The 25,631-nt window shown below is 44.9% G+C and overlaps 1 protein-coding gene across 1 annotated transcript in view; it reads left to right on the forward strand.

Moving 5' to 3' along the window:
• The window catches only part of LOC111979060 (protein DOP1B-like), a 51,191-nt gene that overhangs the window by 3,371 nt on the left and 22,189 nt on the right, over positions 1-25,631 (forward strand). Inside the window, 11 exon segments of the mRNA XM_024009353.2 lie at positions 16,273-16,447; positions 18,080-18,261; positions 18,446-18,616; positions 19,204-19,393; positions 19,487-19,585; positions 23,316-23,439; positions 23,724-23,833; positions 24,043-24,154; positions 25,017-25,137; positions 25,253-25,372; positions 25,511-25,622. Of these exon segments, the coding sequence (XP_023865121.1) occupies positions 16,286-16,447; positions 18,080-18,261; positions 18,446-18,616; positions 19,204-19,393; positions 19,487-19,585; positions 23,316-23,439; positions 23,724-23,833; positions 24,043-24,154; positions 25,017-25,137; positions 25,253-25,372; positions 25,511-25,622 (1,503 nt within the window). The 5' untranslated portion in view covers positions 16,273-16,285.

Genomic DNA, 25,631 nt, shown 5'->3' on the forward strand with positions numbered 1-25,631 from the left:
ACAGACACAAAGAGACACAGAGAGCTAGGCTATTACACATATAGATGGGAGGGACATGGGGTCAGAGTTTGGGATGTGATCAGGGGGTTATGGGTAGGCAGGTGCCAGGTATACCCGAACAGAGTACTTTGTCATTGACACTTATTCTGACTTGGTTAGTGGCTGCCATGTTAGTGTTGCTCAGCAGCACAATGTTCTCACCTGTTACCATGGATCAAGGATTTAGTTTTATAGTGCTTCCTACTGTTGTTCTGTTATTGAAGGAATTATTTCCAAAGGGAAGCTGACCTACTACTGTCTGGACTGTCCTGAATATCCGGCGCCGAAACGAGATGGCCGCCTCGCTTCGCGTTCCTTGGAAAATATGCAGTATTTTGTTTTTTTATGTGTTATATTTCTTACATCGGTACCCTCCAGGTAATCTTAGGTTTCATTACATACAGTCGGGAGGAACTACTGAATATACGATTAACGTCAACTCATCATCGTTCCTACCAGGAATATGACTTTCCCGAAACGGATCCAGTGTTTTGCCTTCCACCCAATACAATGGATCTGATCCCAGCCGGCGACCCTGTGCGACGCCGTAAAAGGGGCAAACGAGGCGGTCTCTGGCCAGGCTTCGAGACGGGCACATCGCGCTCCACTCCCTAGCATACTACTCGCCAATGTCCAGTCTCTTGACAATAAGGTTGATGAAATCCGAGCACGGGTAGCATTTCCAGAGAGACATCAGGGATTGCAACGTGCTCTGCTTCACGGAAACATGGCTAACTCAAGAGAAGCTAACGGAGTCGGTGCAGCCAGCTGGTTTCTTCATGCATCGCGCCGACAGAAACAAACATCTTTCTGGTAAGAAGAGGGCGGGGGGGTATGCCTTATGATTAACGAGACGTGGTGTGATCATCATAACAACACACAGGAACTCAAGTCATTCTGTTCACCTGATCTAGAACTCCTCACAATAAAATGTCGACCGCATTATCTACCAAGGGAATTCTCTTCAATCATAATCACAGCCGTATATATTCCCCCCCAAGCAGACACATCGATGGCCCTGAACGAACTTTATCTGACTCTTTGTAACTGGAAACCACACACCCTGAGGCTGCATTCATCGTAGCTGGGATTTTAACAAGGCTAATCTAAAAACAAAAACTCCCTAAATTCTATCAGCATATCAATTGTGCTACCAGGGCTGGAAAAACCCTAGATCATTGTTAAACTAATTTCCGCGACGCATATAAGGCCCTCCCCGCCCCCTTTCGGAAAAGCTGACCAGACTCCATTTTGTTGATTCCTGCCTACAAACAGAAACTAAAACAACAAGCTCCCGCGCTCAGGTCTGTTCAACGCTGGTCCGACCAATCTGATTCCACGCTTCAAGACTGCTTCGATCACGCGGATTGGAATATGTTCCGCATTGCGTCCAACAACAATATTGACGAATATGCTGATTCGGTGAGCGAGTTCATTAGGAAGTGCATTGACGATGTCGTACCCACAGCAACGATTAAAACATTCCAAACCAGAAACCGTGGATTGACGGCAGCATTCGCGTGAAACTGAAAGCGCGAACCACTGCTTTTAACCGGGCAAGGTGACCGGAAGCATGACCGAATACAAACAGTGTAGCTATTCTCTCCGCAAGGCAATCAAACAGGCTAAGTCCCAGTACAGAGACAAAATCGAGTCGCAATTCAACAGCTCAGACACAAGAGGTATGTGGCAGGTTACAGTCAATCACGGATTACAAAAAGAAAACCAGCCCGTCGCGGACCAGGATGTCTTGCTCCCAGACCTAAACAACTTTTTTGCCCGCTTTGAGGACAATACAGTGCCACTGACACGGCCCCTACCAAAACCTGCGGGCTCTCCTTCACTGCAGCCGAGGTGAGTAAACATTTAAACCGTGTTAACCCTCGCAGGGCTGCAGGCCCAGACGGCATTCCCAGCCGCGTCCTCAGAGCATGCGAAGACCAGCTGGCTGGTGTGTTTACGGACATATTCAATCAATCCTTATCCCAGTCTGCTGTTCCCACATGCTTCAAGAGGGCCACCATTGTTCCTGTTCCCAAGAAAGCTAAGGTAACTGAGCTAAACGACTACCGCCCCGTAGCACTCACTTCCGTCATCATGAAGTGCTTTGAGAGACTAGTCAAGGACCATATCACCTCCACCCTACCGGACACCCTAGACCCACTCCAATTTGCTTACCGACCCAATAGGTCCACAGACGACGCAATCGCAACCACACTGCACACTGCCCTAACCCATCTGGACAAGAGGAATACCCATGTGAGAATGCTGTTCATCGATTACAGCTCAGCATTTAACACCATAGTACCCTCCAAACTCGTCATCAAGCTCGAGACCCTGGGTCTCGACCCCGCCCTGTGCAACTGGGTCCTGGACTTCCTGACGGGCCGCCCCCAGGTGGTGAGGGTAGGTAACAACATCTCCACCCGCTGATCCTCAACACTGGGGCCCACAAGGGTGCGTTCTGAGCCCTCTCCTGTACTCCCTGTTCACCACGACTGCGTGGCCATGCACGCCTCCAACTCAATCATCAAGTTTGCGGATGACACTACAGTGGTAGGCTTGATTACCAACAACGACGAGACGGCCTACAGGGAGGAGGTGAGGGCCCTCGGAGTGTGGTGTCAGGAAAATAACCTCACACTCAACGTCAACAAAACAAAGGAGATGATTGTGGACTTCAGGAAACAGCAGAGGGAGCACCCCCTATCCACATCGACGGGTCAGTAGTGGAGAAGGTGGAAAGTTTTAAGTTCCTCGGTGTACACATCACGGACAAACTGAATTGGTCCACCCACACAGACAGCGTCGTGAGAAGGCGCAGCAGCGCCTCTTCAACCTCAGGAGGCTGAAGAATTCGGCTTGTCACCAAAAGCACTCACAAAACTTCTACAGATGCACAATCGAGAGCATCCTGTCGGGCTGTATCACCGCCTGGTACGGCAACCTGCCTCCGCCACAACCGTAAGGCTCTCCAGAGGGTAGTGAGGTCTGCAGAACGCATCACCGGGGGCAAACTACCTGCCCTCCAGGACACCTACACCACCCGATGTCACAGGAAGGCCATAAAGATCATCAAGGACAACAACCACCCAAGCCACTGCCTGTTCACCCCGCTATCATCCAGAAGCGCGAGGTCAGTACAGGTGCATCAAAGCAGGGACCGAGAGACTGAAAAACAGCTTCTATCTCAAGGCCATCAGACTGTTAAACAGCCACCATAAACATTTAGCGGCCGCTGCCAACATACTGACTCAACTCCAGCCACTTTAAAAATGGGAATTGATGGAAATTATGTAAAAATGTACCACTAGCCACTTTAAACAATGCCACTTAATTAATGTTTACATACCCTACATTACCATCTCATATGTTAATACTGTACTCTATATCATCTACTGCATCTTGCCATCTTTATGTAATACATGTACCACTAGCCACTTTAAACTATGCCACTTTATGTTTACATACCCTACAGTACTCATCTCATATGTATATACCGTACTCTATACCATCTACTGCATCTTGCCTATGCCGTTCTGTACCACCCTCATTCATATATCTTTATGTACATATTCTTTATCCCTTTACACTTGTGTGTGTATAAGGTAGTAGTTGTGGAATTGTTAGGTTGATTACTTGTTGGTTATTACTGCATTGTCGACTAGAGCACAAGCATTTCGCTACACTCGCATTAACATCTGCTAACCATGTGTATGTGACTAATAAAATTTTGATTTTGATTTGAGTGACCAGAATGAGACTCCGCACATGTGGCAGTGTCTTTAACGAAACAGGTAATCGTTTTAGTCTGGGTAGCCATTTGATTAGATGATTAGATTGGAAGGAGTCTTATGGCTTGGGGTAGAAGCTGTTTAGAAGCCTCTTGGACCTACACTTGGTGCTCCTGTACCGCTTGCCATGTGGTAGCAGAGAGAACCGTCTATGACTTGGGTGGCTGGAGTCTTTGACAATTTTTAGGGCCTTCCTCTGACACCGCCTGGTATAGAGGTCCTGGATGGCAGGAAGCTTGGCCCCAGTGATGTACTGGGCCGTACGCACTACCCTCTGTAGTGCCTTGCGGTCGGAGGCCGAGCAGTTGCCATACCAGGCAGTGATACATCCAGTCATGATGCTCTCGGTGCAGCTGTAGAACTTTTAAAGATCTGAGTACCCGTGCCAAATCTTTTCAGTCTCCTGAGGAGGAATAGGTTTTGCCATGACCTCTTCATGACTGTTTTGGTGTGCTTGGACCATGTTTGCTGGCGATGTGGACACCAACGAACTTGAAGCTCTCAACCTACTCCACTACAGCCAGGTCGATGAGAATGGGGGTGTGCTCGGTCCTCCTTTTCCTGTAGTCCACAATCATCTCCTTTGTCTTGATCACGATGAGGGARAGGTTGTTGGCCTGGCACAACACGGCCAGGTTTCTGACCTCCTCCCTATAGGCTGTCTTGTCGGTGATCAGGCTGTTGTGTCATCAGCAAACTTAATGATGGTGTTGGAGTCGTGCCTGGTCGTGCAGTCATGAGTGAACAGGGAACTACAGGAGGGGACTGAGCACGCACCCCTGAGGGGCCCCCGTGTTGAGGATCAGCGTGGCAGATGTGTTGTTACCTACCCTTACCACCTGGGGGTGGCCCGTAAGGAAGTCCAGGATCCAGTTGCAGAGGGAGGTTTTTAGTCCCAGGGTCCTTAGCTTAGTGATGAGCTTTGAGGGCACTATGGTGTTGAACACTGAGCTGTAATCAATGAATGGCAWTCTCACATAGGTGTTCCTTTTGTGCAGGTGGGAAAGGGCAGTTTGGAGTGCAAAAGAGATTGCATCATCTGTGGATCTGTTGGGGTGGTATGCAAATTGGAGTGGGTCTAGGGTTTCTGGAATAATGGTGTGCATGTGAGCCATGACCAGCCTTTCAAAGCACTTCATGGCTACAGATGTGAGTGCTACGGGTCGGTAGTCATTTAGGCAGGTTACCTTAGTGTTCTTGGGCACAGGGACTATGGTGATCTGCTTGAAACATGTTGGTATTACAGACTCAGACCGGGAGAGGTTGAAAATGTAAGTGAAGACACTTGCCAGTTGGTCAGCACATGCTCGGAATACATGTCTTGGTAATCCGTCTGGCCCTGCGGCCTTGTGAATGTTGACCTGTTTAAAGGTCTTACTCACATCGGCTGCGGAGAGCGTGATCACACAGTCGTCYGGAACAACTGATGCTCTCATGCATGTTTCAGTGTTACTTGCTTCGAAGCGAGCATAGAAGTAATTTAGCTCATATGGTACGTAGGGTTGCACATTTTGGGGAATATTCAGAGGTGGAAACTTTCTGTGGGGAATATATGGGAATTAACGGAAATATATGCAAATGTATATTAATACCATWAAAATKTTGATGTTTTTTGCATTGGATATATTTACCATATCGTATGGAGACAGAAACATAAACCTTTTACCTTATCATAAGTAGATATAATTGCTAATTATTTAAATCCTTCCAATATAAATTTATAAAACTAATTACGAATTGCACTTTAATTAAATGAGTTGACTCTTCACCTGGGATTATTTCACTTAACAACAAAAGAAAGGGAATATTGAATGATCCATCTCATCTCCCAAAAACGTTTTCAACATACATAAAATGATAGTCTAGAAACTAAAGCTTTGGTTGTCTTCCTCTCAGGCTTCCATGTCTTCTTCCTGGACCTCCTCAATGTCCACCTCTTGAACATCAGACTGAGGCCTCATCTTCACTGTCACTTTCCAACCTTATTGAGGATGGCTCGTTGTCAGGCTCAAAAAGCCTCAAATTTGCCCRGATGGCCACCAATTTTTCAACCCTTGTATTGGTCAGACTGTTGCGTGCTTTGGTGTGTGTGTTCCCAAACAAGGACCAGTTGCACACTGAGACGGCTGATGTTGGTGGGATTTGGAGGATGATGGATGCAACAGGGGAAAGAGCTTCAGATCCACAAAGTCCCTTTCACCAGGTGGCTGATGAGATGGGTWGGCATGACTGCCATATTGCATCTCCTTCCCAAAGCCCTTGCTTGGAAGTGTACTTCGCCAGACTGCCAAGAACCTTGCCCTCATCCAGGCCAAGGTGGCAGGACACGATAGTGATGACACCATAGGCCTTGTTGATCTCTGCACCAGACAGGATGCTCTTGCCAGCATACTTGGGCTCCAACATGTACGCTGCGGCGTGTATGGGCTTCAGGCAGAAGTCTTCACACTTTTTGATTTATTTCAGAACTGCAGTTTTCTCTGCTTGGTGCAACAGTGAAGTGGGCAGGGCAGTATGGATTTCTTCTCTTAAACATCAGACAAGATGGCATTGTCTCCCTCATTCCGTGCAATGGCTACTGCTATAGGTTTCAGGAGTTTCAGACTGCTTACCACTCTCTCCCAAAATACATCATCCAGGAGGTTCCTCTTGATGGGGCTGTCCATATCGGCAGACTGTGWTATGGCCATTTCTTGGAGAGACTCCTTCCCCTCCAGAAGACTGTCAAACATGATGACAACACCACCTCAACGGGTGTTGCTGGGCAGCTTCAATGTGGTGCTCTTATTTTTCTCACTTTGCTTGGTGAGGTAGATTGCTGCGATAACTTGATGACCCTTCACATACCTCACATACCTTACCATTTCCTTGGCTCTCTTGTAGAGTGTACCCATTGTTTTCAGTTCCATAATGACCTTGAGGAGCAGATTCAATGCATGAGCAGCACAGCCAATGGGTGTGATGTGAGGGTACAACTCCTCTACTTTAGACCAAGCAGCCTTCATGTTCGCAGCATTGTCTGTCACCAATGCAAATACCTTCTGTGGTCCAAGGTCACTGATGACTGCCTTTAGCTTATCTGCAATGTAGAGACCGGTGTGTCTGTTGTTCCTTGTGTCTGTGCTCTTGTAGAATACTGGTTGAGGGGTGGAGATGATGTAGTTAATTATTCCTTGCCCACGAACATTCGACCACCCATCAGAGATGATAGCAATACAGTCTGCTTTCTCTATGATTTGCTTGACCTTCACTTGAACTCTGTTGAACTCTGCATCCAGCAAATTAGTAGATAAAGTATGTCTGGTTGGAGGGGTGTAAGCTGGGCAAAGAATATTCAGAAATCCTATACACATTGCCTGTGAGCATCAGAGGTGAACCAGTTGCATACACAGCTCGCGCAAGACATTCATTAGCATTTCTCTGACTACGTTCCTCCATTGACTCAAAAAACTTGTGATTCCAGGAGGACCATGAGCTGTTGCTATCRATAATGTGTCTGATTCATCATTTTCACCTCGAATAAAAGTAGGGGGACTTTTATCAGAGGTTGCTTGTTGTGAGCACTGAGGGAACTTTATGCACTTGGCCAGATGATTCTGCATCTTTGTTGCATTCTTCACATATGATTTAGCACAGTATTTGCAAATGTACACAGCTTTTCCTTTTACCTTAGCTGCAGTGAAATGTCTCTACAAATCAGATAGTACCCGTGGCATTTTCCTGTAAAGATTAGGGAAAAACATTGTAAAAAAATAAAAAAAATAAAAAATACAATTCCATGTATAGATAAATAGTTAAGCAGTTAGATTAAATAACTAATTTGTAAGATAAATGTTTAAAAATGAAACATGTATGGAAACAGGTGAATTAACACTCCTCAGTTAGCACGCTCAAGCAAGCTAAAACCCACATGGTAGCAAAAAATAACTTGTTAACAAGTTAGAAATTATTTAAACACACTTTGCTATAGGCTACTATTCACTAGTTAACAAAAAATCATGTATGTCACAAATATTTTCACCCCACCCAGTATTGTAATCAAAACTTACCAGAAAGCATGTAGTCCTTGGCTCAGACAGTGTAGTAGTGTGGGCTCAATAGCATCTCATTAGTGTGCAAGGTCTTGAGAATCAGCTGTACATGTGATGGAAGAATGCACTGTGCATGCAGAGGGTTTCAATTCCACTGAATTGGGGATAGTTTAACCAAAATATGCCACAAGACCTAGAATTGCCTTATGTGTATCCCACATAAACGGTTCACTGTTATAAGCAAACTTTTTACAATTATTTTTAAGCAAAATCCCCAAATTCCCGGGCTTAAGTTCCCATTAAAAATTTCCGGGAAAATTCTGGAAATTKACTGGAAAGTTTCCGACCCTTTGCAACCCTACTGGTACGCTCGTATCACTGGGCAGCTCTTGGCTGTGCTTCCCTTTGTAGTCTGTAATAGTTTGCAAGCCCTGCCACATCCAACGTCGGAGCCGGTGTAGTACGATTCGATCTTAGTCCTGAATTGATGCTTTGCCTGTTTGATGGTTCAAACAGCGGGATTAACAGCGGGCATTGCGGGATTTCTTATAAATTTCCGGCTAAGAGTACCGCACCTTGAAAGCGGAAAACCTTCTCCTGCATTAAAGTCCCCAGACACTAGGAGCACCGCCTCTGGATGAGCGTTTTCCTGTTTGCTTATGGCCGTATACAGCTCATTGAGTGCGGTCTTAGTGCCAGCATCGGTTTGTGGTGGTATGTAGACAGCTACGAAAAATACAGATGAAAACTCTCTAGGTAGATTGTGTGGTCTGCAGCTTATTATGAGATAGTCTTCCTCAGGAGAACAAAACCTTGAGACTTCCTTAGATATCGTGCACAAGCTTTTGTTTACAATTATACATAGACCGCCACCCATTGTCTTACCAGAGGCTGCTGTTCTATCCTGCCGATACAGTGTAAAACCCGCCAGCTGTATGTTGTTCATGTCATCGTTCAGGCACGACTCAGTGAAACATAAGATATTACAGTTTTTAATTTCCTGTTGGTAATTTAGTCTTGCTCATAGGTCATCTATTTTATTTTCCAATGATTTCACGTTGGCCAATAGAACGGCTGGCAGGGGGGATTTACTCGCTCGCCTACGAATTCTCAGAAGGCAGCCCGACCTCCGCCCCCTTTTTCTCCGTCTTCTCAAATGACTGGGATTTGGGCCTGTTCCCAGGAAAGCAGTAAATCCTTCACGTCGGACTCGTTAAAGGAAAAAGCTTCTACCAGTTCTTGGTGAGTAATCGCTGTTCTGATGCCCAGAAGTTATTTTTGGTCATAAGAGACGGTAGCAGCAACATTATGTACAAAATAAGTTGTTTTTTTAAAAGTTACAAACAATGCAAAAAAAAAATACAAAATAACACAGTTGGTTAGGAGCATGTAAAATGTCAGCCATCCTCTCCCACGCCATTTTATGGTCCCCCTCTCCGTTATATGACTGCTCCCTATGTTTCTCGTCTGTCTGTCTTACTAACTCTGATTCCTGTCTATCTTTGTCTTCCACTCTGTCTCCAAATCCCTAAGCTTGTCTGAGATAAATGTATAGAGACAGAAATCAATCCGTGTGTGTCTGCTCAGCTTGTTTCCAGGATTTCAACACACTGACAGAGATCAATGTTGTAGAGGAGACAAACCGATAAAGAATTATAGGGATGTCTCACAAACAAGCAAGCAGCCCCTAGCTAGAACATTAGAGATGGCCCTATTTAATCAGCTGGTTGAACGTACTGTGATCTCACCATCCACACACAGCCTCAAACACACAGACACAAAGAGACACAGAGGGCTAGGCTATTACACATATAGAGGGGAGGGACATGAGGCCTGAGCTTGGGATGTGAGCAGGGGGTAGGCAGGTGACCAGTATATCAGTATCACGCCTCGATTACACCGACAGCGTCATTGCATTGTGGTACACCAAAAGTACATTCATTTTCAATGGAACGCTGCGTTGTTGCCTTGCAGCATTGCATTGCAGAGGCAGTTGCAGTGCGTTCTGTGTGGCGCRTACGTTGGATTTATCGAACAAATGCGTCAAACTGTATGCATAGACAGCTTGACAGAAACGGTAGCAGAAGGTGAATGTTGACCTTTTGTTGCACACACATCCAGATGATGCTGCGTACCATTTTGCGCAATTACACTGTAGGTGTGATCAAGGCATTGTCATTGACATGTACTCTGACTTGGTTAGTGGCTGCCATGTTAGTGTTGCTCAGCAGCACAATGTTCTCTCCTGTTTCCATGGATTAAGGGATTAAGTTTTATATTACTTCCTCAGTGTTGTTCTGTTAATGGAGAAATTATTTCCAGAGAGAAACTGACCTTCTAGAGTACTGTCCTGGAGTGACCAGAATGAGACTCCTCACACACTCCTCACGTCTTTAACGAAACAGCCAGGGAAAGCCTGTGTTTCTACGCATCATATTGTTTGTGTCTGGTGTGTGTTGACAAGTGTGTGTTGTGCAGGCTTGCCTATGTTAGTTAAAGCCTCTCTCTCCCACAGTGAGTCCAGATGTCTCTGTTGCTCTAATCCTGCCCTCTCTCTCACCATATGTTAGTCTCTCTCTCTCTCTCTTTCTCTTCCTCTTCCCCTTTCTCCTTCTCTCTCCATGTTTTTGTTAGTCTCTCTCTCCTCTCTCTCTGCTCCATGTCTCTCTGCTCTATTACATTTACAGACTGTGTGTACAGACACACACACACACACAAAACAACCTTTCCTCTGGCAGGAGAGCCATTGAACATATACAGTTAAACCTTATGTCAGTGATAATTATTTTTCAGAGCTAAATAAAATAGTTTATTGCATATCTAGGATTGTCTCCATTTCAAATCTTTCAAAAGACTCTTGTCATCCCATTGGTTGTCACAGCAACCTAATGTGTGCGTTAATTGGGCCAGTACTTGGACTCGATGAAACATATCTTATGTTTCACCGAGTCATTGCTGAACGACGACATGAATAACATACGGGTTATACACTGTATCGGCAGGATASAACAGTWGCCTCTGATAAGACAAGGGGTGGCGGTCTATGTATATTTGTAAACAACAGCTGGTGCACGATATCTAAGGAAGTCTCAAGGTTTTGCTCACCTKAGACAGAGTTTCTCATGATAAGCTGTGGACCACACTATTTACCAAAATAGTTTTCATCTATATTCTTCGTTGCTGTCTATTTACCACCACAAACTGATTATGGCACTAAGACCGCACTCAATGAGCTGTAAATGGCCATAAGCAAACAGGAAACGCTCATCCAGAGGTGGTGCTCCTAGTGGCCGGGGACTTTAATGCAGGGAAACTTAAATCCGTTTTACCTCATTTCTACCAGCATGTTAAATGTGCAACGAGCGGAAAAAAACTCTAGACCACCTTTACTCCACACACAGACGCGTACAAAGCTTTCCCTCACTCTCCATTTGGCAAATCTGACCATAATTCTATCCTCCTGATTCCTGCTTACAAGCAAAAACTAAAGCAGGAAGCACCAGTGACTCGGTCAATAAAAAAGTTGTCAGATGATAAGCTACAAAACTGTTTTGCTAGCACAGACTGGCATATGTTCTGGGATTCTTCCGATGGCATTGAGGAGTACACCACATCAGTCACTGGCTTCTGATCAATAAGTCCACGATGACATCGTCCCCATGTAGCAGTGTGATGTTGTTCCCCTAGATTACGCACCAAATTGCACACAAGGACCAATTCAAATAGGCCAGGTCAAGAGGGATGTTATATATTTTGATAATAATAATAATAATTCAGTGTATTTTTTTATTTAATTACAGCTCATAGCTAATGTTTATTTGGTGTACAACACTTTTCATACCAATATTGTACATACAAGTGATTGTAAATTTTGTATATTTGGTTTGGCCCATCGCGGGTTATCTGTATTCCCATACCACTTTATCGTTCTCTTTTGCCTGACCTCTGCGAGCAAGGTATGTTGTCCTTGGCTCCGAAACTGTTTTATATAAAACCGTCATAAGGTTATCAACAATGTACTGTTTTGCACATACGTTTGTTATAGTGTGGACAGTGTAGGAATTTATGTTAAAAAGTTTCACATAGCTCACTGACTGGAGTATCTGTTGTACTTCTGAGTACTTGTGACAGTGGTTGAGTGAGTGTCCATGTGCTCGGCACGTGGCCGGAGAGCTGTGACTGCCCAAGGGTAACGTGTGTGTTGTCTCTTCGTGTGCAGGTATGTTCTTTTATTTTGTCAGAATTATGTTCTGTATAGTTTTACTTGTATATGCTGTTGTGCAGCGAGTGTGTGCACGCAGCACCTGTTAATTCCTTTTGGCGCTCTTTTGCCTGACCCTCGGCTAGCAAGGTGCCGGAGAGCTGTGACTGCACCAAGGGTAACAGTGTGGTTGTCTCTTCGTGTGCAGGGCAAATAAAAAGATTTCAACGAGCAGACCATCAGTTGTGGCAGCGTCCTAATTAAAAAAATACACAACGCAGAATGAACCACGCTACACCCACAGTGACTGTACTTACTAGAGGTTGACGATTATGATTTTTTCAACGCCGATACCGATTTATTGGAGGACAAAAAAGCGATACCGATTAATCGGCCGATTTTTATATATATTTGTAATAATGCATTTACAACAATACTGTATGAACACTTTTATTTTAACTTAATATAATCATCAATAAAATCAATTTAGTCTCAATAAATAATGAAACATGTTCAATTTGGTTTAAATAATGCAAAAACAAAGTGTTGGAGAAGAAAGTAAAAGTGCAATATTTGCCATGTAAAAAAAGCTAACGTTTCAGTTACTTGCTCAGAAAATGAGAACATATGAAGTTGGCGTTCCTTTTAACATGAGTCTTCAATATTCCCAGGTAAGACGTTTTAGGTTGTAGTTATTATAGGAATTATCGGACTATTTCTCTCTATACCATTTGTATTTCATATACCTCTGACTATTGGATGTTCTTATAGGCACTATAGTATTGCCAGCGTAATCTCTTGAAGTCATAACAGCACAATGCTTGAAGCACAGCGAAGAGCTGCTGGCAAATGCAGGAAAGTGCTGTTTGAATGAATGCTTACGAGCCTGCTGCTGCCTACCATCGCTCAGACTGCTCTATCAAATATCAAATCATAGACTTAATTATAATATATACACACAGAAATACGAGCCTTAGGTCATTAATATGGTCAAATACGTTCCGTATTTTATTTAACAGGTGGCATCCTAAGTCTAAATATTGCTGTTCATTGCACAACCTTCAATGTTATGTCATAATTAGTACAATTTTGGCAAATTAATTACGGTCTTTGTTAGGAAGAAATGGTCTTCACACAGTTCGCAATAAGCCAGGCATCCCAAACTGCTGCATATACCCTGACTCCTGCTTGCACAGAACGCAAGAGAAGTGACACAATTTCCCTAGGTAAAAGGATGTTAGCAGGCAATATTAACTAAATATGCAGGTTTAAAAATATATACTTGTGTATTGATTTTAAGAAAGGCATTGATGTTTATGGTTAGGTACACATTGGTGCAGCGACAGTGCTTTTTTCACAAATGCGCTTGCTAAATCATCACCCGTTTGGCGAAGTAGGCTGTGATTCGATGATAAATTAGTAGTTAATTAGTGATTTATGTTAAGATTGATTGTTTTTTATAAGATAAGTTTAATGCTAGCTAGCAACTTCCTTGGCTCCTTGCTGCACTCGCGTAACAGGTAGTCAGCCTGCCACGCAGTCTCCTCGTGGAGTGCAATATAATCGGCCATAATCGGTGTCCAAAAATGACGATTACCGATTGTTATGAAAACTTGAAATCGGCCCTAATTAATCGTCCATTCCAATTAATCGGTCGACCTCTAGTACGTACATACCCCAACCAGAAGCCATGGATTACAGGCAACATCCGCACTGGGCTAAAGGGTAGAGCTTCCGCTTTCAAGGAGCTTATAAGAAATCCCGCTATGCCCTTCGACGAACCATCAAACAGGCAAAGCATCAATACAGGACTAAGATCGAATCGTACTACACCGGCTCCAACGCTCGTTGGATGTGGCAGKGCTTGCAAACTATTACAGACTACAAAGGGAAGCACATCCGTGAGCTGCCCAGTGACACAAGCCTACCAAAGGAGCTAAATTACTTCTATACTCGCTTTGAAGCAAGTAACACTGAAACATGCATTAGAGCATCAGCTGTTCCGGACGACTGTTATCACGCTCTCTGTAGCTGGTGTGATTAATACTTTTAAACAGGTCAACATTCACAAGGCTGCAGGGCCAGACGGATTACCMGGACGTGTACTCTGAGCATGCACTGACCAACTGGCAAGTGTCTCCACTGACATTTTCAACCTGTCTGAATCTGTAATACCAACATGTTTCAAGCAGACTACCATAGTCCCTGTGCCCAAGAACGCTAAGGTAACCTTCCTAAATGACTACCGACCCGTAGCACTCACATCTGTAGCMAWGAAGTGCTTTGAAAGGCTGGTCATGGCYCACATCAACACCATTATCACAGAAACCCTAGACCCACTCCAATTTGCATACCACCCCRACAGATCAACAGATGATGCAATCTCYTTTGCACTCCGCACTGCCATGGCCCACCTGGACAAAAGGAACACCTATGTGAGAATGCCATTCATTGACTACAGCTCAGTGTTCAACACCATAGTGCCCTCAAAGCTTATCACTAAGCTAAGGACCCATGGGATTAAAACCTCCCTCTGCAACTGGATCCTGGACTTCCTGACAGGCTGCCCCCAGGTGGTAAGGGTAGGTAACAACACATCCGCCACACTGATCCTCAACATGGGGGCCCCTTGGGTGCGTGCTCAGTCCCCTCTTGTACTCCCTGTTTACTCATGACTGCATGGCCAGGCATGACTCCAACACCATCATTAAGTTTGCTGATGACACAACAGTGGTAGGCCTGATCACTGACAACAACGAGACAGCCTATAGGGAGGAGGTTGGAGACCTGACCGTGTGGTGCCAGGATAACAACCTCTCCCTCAACGTGATCAAGACAAAGGAGATGATTGTGGACTACAGCAAAAGGAGRACCGAGCACGCCCCCATTCTCATGACAGGGCTGTAGTGGAGCAGGTTGAGAGCTTCAAGTTCCTTGGTGTCAACATCACCAACAAACTAGAATGGTTCAAACGCCAAGACAGTCGTGAAGAGGGCACGACAACGCCTATTGCCCCTCAGGAAACTAAAAAGATTTGGCATTGGTCCTCAGATCCTCAAAAGGTTCTACAGCTGCAACATCGAGAGCATCCCGACTGGTTGCATCACTGCCTGGTACGACAACTGCTCAGCCTCCGACCGCAAGGCACTACAGAGGGTAGTGCGTGTCAGAGGAATGSCCTAAAAATTGTCAAGGACTCCAGCCACCCAAGTCATAGACTGTTCTCTTTSCTACCGCACTCTACCTACATGTACATATTATCTCGACTAACCGGTCCCCCGCACATTGACTCTGTATCGGAACCCACTGTATATACCCTCGCTATTGTTATTTTACTGCTGCTCTTTAATTATTTGTTACTTTTTTATTTCTTATTTTTTACTTAACACAGATTTTTCTTAAAACTGCGTTGGTTAAGGGCTTGTAAGTAAGGATTTCACTGTAAGGTCTACACCTGTTGTATTCTACGCATGTGACAAATCATCTGAGTAAGAGTGCTCCCATCTTATTGATCCTTAATGGTGAAACAGCCACGTGTGATAGAAGAGAACAATATGTACTGGATATTATTTTTTTACCATTCTGCTCGATTCTGCTCGAGGCAACAAAAACAATAACAACGGTGGTGTGGCTGCAAGTGGCGATGTTTCCCCCTACTGCGAATTCTGTCTTTAAAAGGCAAAACTCATCCTAGATCAGCACTTCTACTCTGAGACACTTTGTGAATAGGGGCACTGATGTTTGTTCCTCTGGGAGCATGTGTAGATGTTTTCAACAGGAATCAGTCGCCCTGTGTCCTAAATTCCAGTTGTCTGTTAGACTATTTTCAGAATTCAAGCCAGGTCAGGCAGACCAGCACAGAGCAGACCCAATCATGAATGAGCTCATTGTGATTCCTGTGTGTGTGTGCGTGTGTGTGACCGCATGTGTCACTGTGACCATATCAATTTGCGTTTGCAGGAGAAATTCCTCTGCAACATAGCTCAATGTTAAAAACAGAAATCTCRGTTGTGTTCATTAGGGGACACCGTATCAAAACAATTCAATTTCAGGTACATGTAGGTTATTACCAGGCTCCACTTTCCACTGTTTTCTTCCAATTTGAGCCTAGTGGACATGACCCTKATGTAGGGATTAATGTCTGACAACAAATATCTGTTCTGTCGCCCCCTCTCCTCTCTGTTTCCCGTTCTCCCCCTTTCCTCAGACACACGCTGAGCATGCTGGGACGTGAGTCGGGCATTATGGATCCCGAGGAGCAGGAGCTGCAGAATGACTACCGTTACCGTAGTTAYGCGGCAGTCATCGAGAAGGCCCTGCGGAACTTTGAGTCATCCAGTGAATGGGCCGACCTCATCTCCTCTCTGGGTAAACTCAACAAGGTACGGTTGACATGGCTGGTACAATATATTCAGACATGAAGCCACTCTAGACCAGGGGTTCTTTTTCAGCCTGGGACCAAAATGAGAAGTTCAGTGTTTTCTTGGGACCCAAGCTCATGAATGTGATGTCACCAGGCAGACCAAAATTTGCACAAAAAAAGTCCAAAAATGATTCATAAGGAATAAGGGTTTGAAGTGTCTGTCCTATAAATATTTTAGTTTTTTTAACACATATTTAACCCCTTTTTTTGGGTAGGCACAAAACTACCTCCATACCATTATTATTATTWTTTTTTTACCGCTATCGGTTACCTTCAGACGAGTCCCGCAACACTTGTAGGTGTCTTAGAGCAAAACGAAGAACACCATCGTGTTCATGAGAATCTCCCCTTTCCACAAACAAAAGTTGGCACATTGTCAGTACTGACTTCTGACGACTCCCTTGGGGCTTGAGGGGGTCGTAGAGACCACCATCGTGTTCGTGAGAATCTCATATTTCCATCGAGTTTGAAGGCCAAACCACAGATGTGGAAGGCCGCCATAGATATCTCCAGCTTAAACTGACTGATTTTGATGGAGATTTTTGTATTATGTTATTTAGATTGACGCACCTGTACGTCAATAGACTCTGATATCTGATTGAGAGTGACTGACCAAATCAATGGTGCCATTTTCTGAGTGTATTCATGTCCTTACAGAGTAGAAGCTAACTGCTTATTCTTTAGCATTGACGAGTTAGCCATGTTATTGGGCTCTTGGTCAGAGTATTGTACTTTCTGTGTTTGAGTGGCTTTCTGGCTCTGGGCCCAGTCACTACCTGCAGTCACTTGTCCGTCCTGCTGGTGTTGCCATGGTTGCGTCTGGTTCTGTCTGGATCTGGCTCCAAGATCAGTGGACCGTGAGATTGGCATCCGCTATGAGATGGAAAAACATTCCCAATCTATCAATCGAGTTTCAGAAAATAAGCCTACATCAGTGTTCATTCACTTAGCCCACAATCATTCAATGGAGAGGATGATAGTCTATACCTTTTACTTGATAATGTATTTGCTTCTAACTATTAAAGCTGTTAGAAGACAACACATTATTCAAACTCTCATTGACCTATCATACAGAGTGTATTGATTGCTTTTGCAAGCACTCAGTTTAACATTTCTCGTTCAACTGTTCTACTGCAGTAGCCCAGAATACATGGCCTAACTCTGTCTCTTGCTCCACCCAAGGGGACTTTGGACACTAGTAGGTCACTGCTTGTGACACATTTAGCAAGAAGGATGTTTGCTTCAGAGTGTTATGGTAGAATGCCAGTGTGTGTTGATCTGTGTGTGTCTGGCGGCTATGTGAGAATGAGTGAGGATCTCTTCAGGCCACTTTAATCTGTCATGTAAACAAAGCAACACTTCCAGTTCCTGCTCATCTATTTGGTTATGTTGACAGTGTCAATACTGCATGACCTCTTTTTTTTTTTTGTCAATAGCCCAGACAAATTACATATTAGATATACAATAATTGCTTATTTCTTTGGTATTCATTACAACACACACCACTAACTACCACCACAAGCACCATTTGGTACCAGATAGTTACCCCCCTTCATCACCGCTCTCCCGCTCTCTAATCCTCCCTCCCCAGGCCCTGCAGAGTAACCTGCGCTACTCTCTGCTGCCCAAGAGGCTAATCATTGGGAAGCGTCTGGCCCAGTGTCTGCACCCGGCCCTGCCCAGCGGAGTGCACATCAAGGCCCTGGAGACCTATGAGGTCATCTTCAAGATCATCGGCACCAAATGGTTGGCCAAGGACCTCTTCATCTACAGGTGTAGGACTCATGCTAACCCATAGGATGTGTCCGTCCGTCTGTCCGTCCGTCTGTATTGTCTGTCTGTCCTGAGGTGTTGTAGGCCTATTGTCCATGTGTTAATGGATTGTGTGTTATCCTGTACTGATGTGTGTGTGTGAGTTAATGTGTTGTATTGATCTCTATCTTTGTGTGTGTGTTAGCTCGGGGCTGTTCCCGTTGCTGGGCCATGCTGCAATGGCGGTGAAGCCAGCCCTGTTGACGCTGTATGAGCGCTACTACCTCCCCCTACAGAGGGCCCTACTGCCCAGCCTACAGGCCTTCATCACTGGACTACTGCCTGGCCTGGAGGAGGGGGCTGAGGTTTATGACAGGTACGTGCGCGCACACACACCTGCAAAATTGCAATATATATTGCAATATACACTGAGTGTACAAAACATGACAGACTGACCAGGTGAAAGCTATGATCCCTTATTGATGTCACGTGTTAATTCCACTTTAATCAGTGTAGATGAAGGGGAAAGCCTTGACACAATTGAGACATGGATTGTGTATGTGTGCCATTAAGAGTGAATGGGCAAGACAAAAGATTTAAGTGCCTTTGAACGGGGTATGATAATAGTTGCCAGGTGCACCAGTTTGAGATCTGCAACACTGCTGGGTTTTCCACGATCAACAGTTTCCCATGTGTATCAAGAATGGACCACCACCAAAGGACATACAGCCAACTTGACACAACTGTGGGAAGCATTGGAGTCAACATGGGCCAGCATCCCTGTGGAACGTTTTCGACACCTTGTAGAATCCATGCCTTGATGAATTGAGGCTGTTCTGAGGGAAAAAGGGGGTGCAACTTAATATTAGGTGTTCCTAATGTTTTGTACACTCATTGTATTTTCTTTTGCATATATAGTTGCATGATATTACTAATCCTCTTCCCCCTCTCCCCTCTCTCCAGGACGGATGCGTTGCTACTGAGACTGTCTATGTTGGTGGGCCAGCAGGTGTTCTATGGGGCTCTGTGGGGCAGTGTGTTGATCAGCCCTCTAGTCCGGCTGCCCGCCTCTCTCTTCATCGTTACACACTTTGACCGCTTAACCCCCCCGCACCAGCAAACACGCATGCTGGGCTATGACAACCGCCTGGTGGTGAGTTATTGTGTGTTAGTGTGAGCGAGTGTAGGGTTGTGTTGGCCATGTTGGATATGTTGTATAACCTGTCTGTCTGTCTGTCTCTCCCAGGTTAAGGCGCTATGTCTGTCTCTGCAGGACTCTAATGTTCTGGTGCAGAGGAACATGCTGGAGATCCTGCTCTTCTTCTTCTCCTTGGCCACCTGCCTGGTAAGTAATGTTAAAATCACGTTTTATTGGTCACATACACATATTTAGCAAATGTTATTGCAGGTGTAGCGAAATGCTTTTGTGCCTAGCTCCTACAATGAAGTAGTATCTAACAATCCACAACAATACACAAATCTAAAAGTAAAATAATGGAATTAAGAAATATATAAATATTTGGACGAGCAATGTCGGAGTGGTATTGACTAAATACAGTAGAATAGAATACAGTATATACATACAGTGGCAAGAAAAAGTTTGTGAACCCTTTGGAATTACCTAGATTTCTGCATAAATTGGTCATCAAATTTGATCTGATCTTCATCTGTCACACCAATAGACAAACATGGTGTGCTTCAACTAATAACACACAAATTATTGTATTTTTCTTGTCTATATTGAATACATAATTTAAACTTTCACAGTGTAGGTTGGAAAAAGTATGTGAACCCCTAGGCTAATGACTTCTCCGAAAGCTAATTGGAGTCAGATAACGATGAGTCCAATCAATGAGACGAGATTGGAAACGTTGGTTAGAGCTGCCCTGCCCTATAAAAAAACACTCACACAATTTGAGTTTGCTATTCACAAGAAGCATTGCCTGATGTGAACCATGCCTTGAAGAAAAGAGATCTCAAAAGACCTAAAATTAAGAATTTTTGACTTGCATAAAGCAGGAAATGGTTACAAAAGTATCTCTAAAAGCCTTGATGTTCAATCAGTCCACGGTAAGACAAATTGTCTATAAATGGAGAAAGTTCAGCACTGTTGCGACTCTCCCTAGGAGTGGCCTTCCTGCGAAGATGACTGCAAGAGCACAGCGCAGAATCCTCAATGAGGTTAAGAAGAATCCTAGAATGTCAGCTAAAGACTTACATACAGTATATCACAAAAGTGAGTACACCCCTCACATTTTTGTAAATATTTGAGTATATCTTTTGGGGTCGTACTCACTTTTGTTGCCAGCGGTTTAGACATTAATAGCGGTGTGTTGAGTTATTTTGAGGGGACAGCAAATGTACACTGTTATACAAGCTGTACACTCACTACTTTACATTGTAGCAAAGTGTCATTTCTTCAGTGTTGTCACATGAAAAGATATACTCAAATATTTACAAAAATGTGAGGGGTGTACTCACTTTTGTGATATACTGTACATCTCTGGAACATGCTAACATCTCTGTTGATGAGTCTACGATACGTAAAACACTAAACAAGAATGGTGTTAATGGGAGGACACCACGGAAGATGCCATTGCTGTCCAAAAAAAACTAAAGTTGAGTTGTTTAGAAGGAACACACAATACTATGTGTGGAGAAAAAAAGGCACAGCACACCAACATCAAAACCTCATCCCCACTATAAAGTATTGTGGAGGGAGCATAGTGGTTTAGGGCTGCTTTGCTGCCTCGGGGCCTGGACAGCTTGCTATCATCGACGGAAAAATTAATTCCCAAGTTTATCAAGACATTTTGCCAGAGAATGTTAGGCTATCTGTCCACCAATTGAAGCTCAACAGAAGTTGGGTGATGCAACAGGACACATAAGTAAATCAACAACAGAATGGCTTCAACAGAAGAAAATATGCCTTCTGGAGTGGCCCAATCAGATTCCTGACCTCAAACCGATTTGAKATGCTGTGGCGCATGACCTCAAAAGACTGGTTCACACCAGACATCCCAAGAATATTGCTGAACTGATACAGTTTTGTAAAGAGGAATGGTCCAAAATTCCTCCTGACCATTGTGCAGGTCTGATCCGCAACTACAGAAAATGTTTGGTTGAGGTTATTGCTGCAAAAAGAAGGGTCAACCAGGTATTAAATCCAAGGGTTCACATACTTTTCCCACCCTGCACTGTAAATGTTTACACAGTCTGTTCAATAAATACATGAAAACGTATAATTGTTTGTGTGTTATTAGTTTAAGCAGACTGTGTTTGTCTGTTGTTGTGACTTAGATGAAGATCAGATCACATTTTATGACAAATCTATGCAGAAATCCAGGTAATTCCAATGGGTTCACATACTTTTTCTTGCCACTGTATGATATGCGTAAAGCAGTATGTAAACATTATTAAAGTGAATAGTCTTCCATTATTTAAAGTGGCCAGTGATTCAATGTATATACGGCAGCACCGTCGTAAGGTTGTAGGGATGAGTAGCTAGGTGGGACCCGGCTAGTGATGGCTATTTAACAGTCCGATGGCCTTGAGATAGAAGCTGTTTTTTCGTCTCTCGGTCCCAGCTTTGATGCACCTGTACTGACCTCGCCTTCTGGATGGTAGCAGGGTGAACAGGCTGCGGCTCGGGTGGTTGATGTCCTTGATGATCTTTTTGGCCTTCCTGTGACATCAGGTGCTGTAGGTGTCCTGGAGGGCAGGCAGTGTGCCCCCGGTGATGCGTTGGGCAGACAGTACCACCCTCTGGAGAGCTCTGCGTTTGGGTGGTGCAGTTGCCGTACCAGGCGGTGATACAGCCCAACAGGATGCTCTCAATTGTGCATCTGTAAAAATGTGTGAGGGTTTTAGGGGCCAAGCCGAATTTCTTCAGCCTCCTGAGGTTGAAGAGGCGCTATTGCGCCTTCTTCACAACACTGTCTGCGTGACCATTTCAGATTGTGAGTGATGTGTACACCAAGGAACTTGAAGCTTTCCACCTTCTCGATTGCGGTCTCGTCGATGTGGATAGGGGCATGCTGTTTCCTGAAGTCCACGGTCAGTTTCTTTGTTTTGTAGACGTTGAGTGAGAGGTTATTTTCCTGGCCCCATTCTGCCAGGCCTCTCACCTCCTCCCTGTAGGTTGTCTTGTCATTGTTGGTAATCAGGCCTAATACTGTTGTGTCGACTGAAAACTTGATGATTGAGTTGGAGGTGTGAATGGCCATGCAGTCATGGGTGAACAGGGAGTACAGGAAGGGGCTGAGCACGCACCCATGTGGGGCCCCTGTGTTGATGATCAGCGAAGTGAAGTTGTTGTTTCCTACCTTCACCACCTGGATGCGGCCTTTCTGGATGTCCAGTACCAAGTTGCATACGGCGGGGTTCAGACCCAGGGCCCTGAGCTTAAGGATGAGCTTGGAGGGTACTATGGTGTTGAAGGCTGAGCTATAGTCAATGAACAGCATTCTGACGTTGGGAGCAAGACATCGGTGTCCGCGTTGTCTGTAGACCCTGCCACATAAGTCTTGTCTGAGACGCTGAATTGCGACTCCACTTTGCCTCTGTACTGACATTTTGCATGTTTGTTTGCATTACGGAGGGAATAACTACACTGTTTGTATATTCCCAGTCACCTTGCCATGGTTAAATGCGGTGGTTCGCGCTTTCAGTTTTGCGCGATTGCTGCCATTTATCCACGGTTTCTGGTTTGGGTAGGTTTTAATAGTCACCGTTGGAACAACATCCCCTATACACTTCCCGATGAACTCAGTCACCGTGTCCGTGTAAGCGTCAATGTTTTTCTCAGAGGTTAGTTTACCTCCTCCTCTTCCTCCACCACCACCTCCTCCTATTCCTTTTTCTCCTCTGTCTCACCTCCTTCTCCTCACCTCCTCATTCTCCTTCTCATCTCCTCTTCCTCCTCACCTCCTCCTCCTTATATACCCTGTCCTGCTCCTCCCTTAATCCTCTTTCATCTCCTCTTCTAACTCTTCTTTCTTTGCCTCTCTATCTTCATCCTCTCCCCTTTCCTTTTCCCTGTGCCCCATGTGTAACTGTCCCTGTTATTACCTCAGGACCCAACCCAAGGCAGTATTCCTATGACTAGGGAGGACACGATCACAGTGGTGTCTGCTGCTTCCCTCACGCTGCTCCGCAGAGACATGTCCCTCAACAGACGCCTCTACGCCTGGCTGCTAGGTAGTTAGTGTGGATAGACATGCACCACGGCCATGTTCACACACACACACACACCACACACACACACAATGAAGTTATGGCTTTGAGTTGTAGTCTAGCAGTAGGCCTGAATATACTTCACTATGTGGCTAATAAATGTAGTTGTAGCTAATGTCGTTTAGGTCTACCTAATAAATGTATCCATGTAGCCTCAATTGTTTGCACCTCTCCTTTCAGAGAATAAAATGTATGCCTTGGTATTATAAGTGAATAACTGTATCTCTGTGTGTGTTGCTGTTCCCCAGGCACAGACATTAAGGGGGGTATGGTTGCTGCAGACCATGACCTCTTCATCTCCATGGAGGAACACACAGCCTTCTACTTCAACACCCACTCCAGAGAACTCTTAGTGCAGGTCGGACACACTAGTTAACACTAATGTTGATCAGTTGCAGTATATAAATCATACTGTTACAGATGATTAAACCTCATGAAGGACTTAAAACACCTGCCCTTAAATGCAAGTCATTCATTCTAATATGAAACCATGAAAACAAGGTGAACTTGAATTCAGTAAATACCCAGTGGTGTAACCGTGTGTGTCCTCTGTGTCTCTGTCCTTAGGCTTTGATCAACATCTTGAATCAGAAGGATGTGGAGGCGGACCCGGAGAGCGTGATTGGTTATCTACGACCATTCCGCATCATCATCAGCCTTATAGATAAGCCAGAGATAGGTAAACACACACCTCCCCTACTTCAGGCCTCTTCTCTCCCACCCCTCCCCTCCCCTTCTCACTCTCTCCATCTGTCTTAAGCCCTCTGCTGGTAAGTAGGGTGTAGTGGTGATGATGTTCATCTCTCTCAGGTCCTCTGATAGTGGGCAGTGTGTGATAATGATAATGACGATGATGGTGGTCTCTCTCAGGTCCTCTGGTAGTGGGCAGTTTGTGATAATGATGATGATAATGATGGTGGTCTCTCTCAGGTCCTCTGATAGTGGGCAGTGTGTGATGATAAGAATGGTGGTCTCTCTCAGGTCTCTGGTAGTGGGTGTTTGTGATTAATGATGATGATAATGATGGTGGTCTCTCTCAGGTCCTCTGATAGTGGGCAGCGTGTGATGATAATGATGCTGGTCTCTCTCAGGTCCTCTGATAGTGGGCAGTGTGTGATGATAATGATGGTGGTCTCTCAGGTCCTCTGATAGTGGGCAGTGTGTGATGATGATGATGCTGGTCTCTCTCAGGTCCTCTGATAGTGGGCAGTGTGTGATGATGGTGGTCTCTCTCAGGTCCTCTGATAGTGGACAGTGTGTGATGTAATGATGCTGGTCTCTCTCAGGTCCTCTGATAGTGGGCAGTGTGTGATGATAATGATGCTGGTCTCTCTCAGGTCCTCTGATAGTGGGCCGTGTGTGATGATAATGATACTGGTTCTCTCAGGTCTTCTGATAGTGGGCCGTGTGTGATGATAATGATACTGGTCTCTCTCAGGTCTTCTGATAGTGGGCCGTGTGTGATGATAATGATGGTGGTCTGCTCTCAGGTCCTCTGATAGTGGGCCGTGTGTGATAATATTGACGGTGGTCTCTCTCAGGTCCTCTGATAGTGGGCAGTGTGTTATTGGAGGTGGTGAGAGCGTTCTACAGCTACTGCAGAGAGATGCTGGGAGAGGAGTCTATCACCAGCACTGGCCTGACAGGCAACCAGCTAGCCAGGTGAGAGGATGGGACGAGTGGAGAATGAACTAATATAGATGAATGATATTTATTGGGAAGTTTCCTAAAAAGAGATCAACATGATAGTGACTGCCTAGATGTGTTGTCTGTGCAGTAAAATAAAAGAGAACAAGAACGCATCAGAAATCATAAAGACGGTGAACATGCTGGTGAGCTCCATGAACAGTGAGTTCCTGTGGGACTACATTACCTGCCACTTCTGCACCTGCCTCAGGTAGGTAACGCCTCTACTAACACCTACTGTACCTCCTCTGGAATAGTCACTGTAGCTTTGCTGTTATAAAGCATCTTTCTCCAACTCGAATGTCTTATATTGTTTAGCTGATCTCTCTCTGTGTCTCTGTCTCCATAGCGACCCAGCTGACCTGCCGCCGCCCCCTCTGCAGTATCACAGTGACTCTCCTGCTCCCTCTGTCACAGAGATCTCCACGCTCATCATGTTCCTACTGGACGTCATCCCTCTGGTACACACA

Source organism: Salvelinus sp. IW2-2015, linkage group LG2 (genome assembly GCF_002910315.2).
Source record: "Salvelinus sp. IW2-2015 linkage group LG2, ASM291031v2, whole genome shotgun sequence".
NCBI lineage: Eukaryota > Metazoa > Chordata > Actinopteri > Salmoniformes > Salmonidae > Salvelinus > Salvelinus sp. IW2-2015.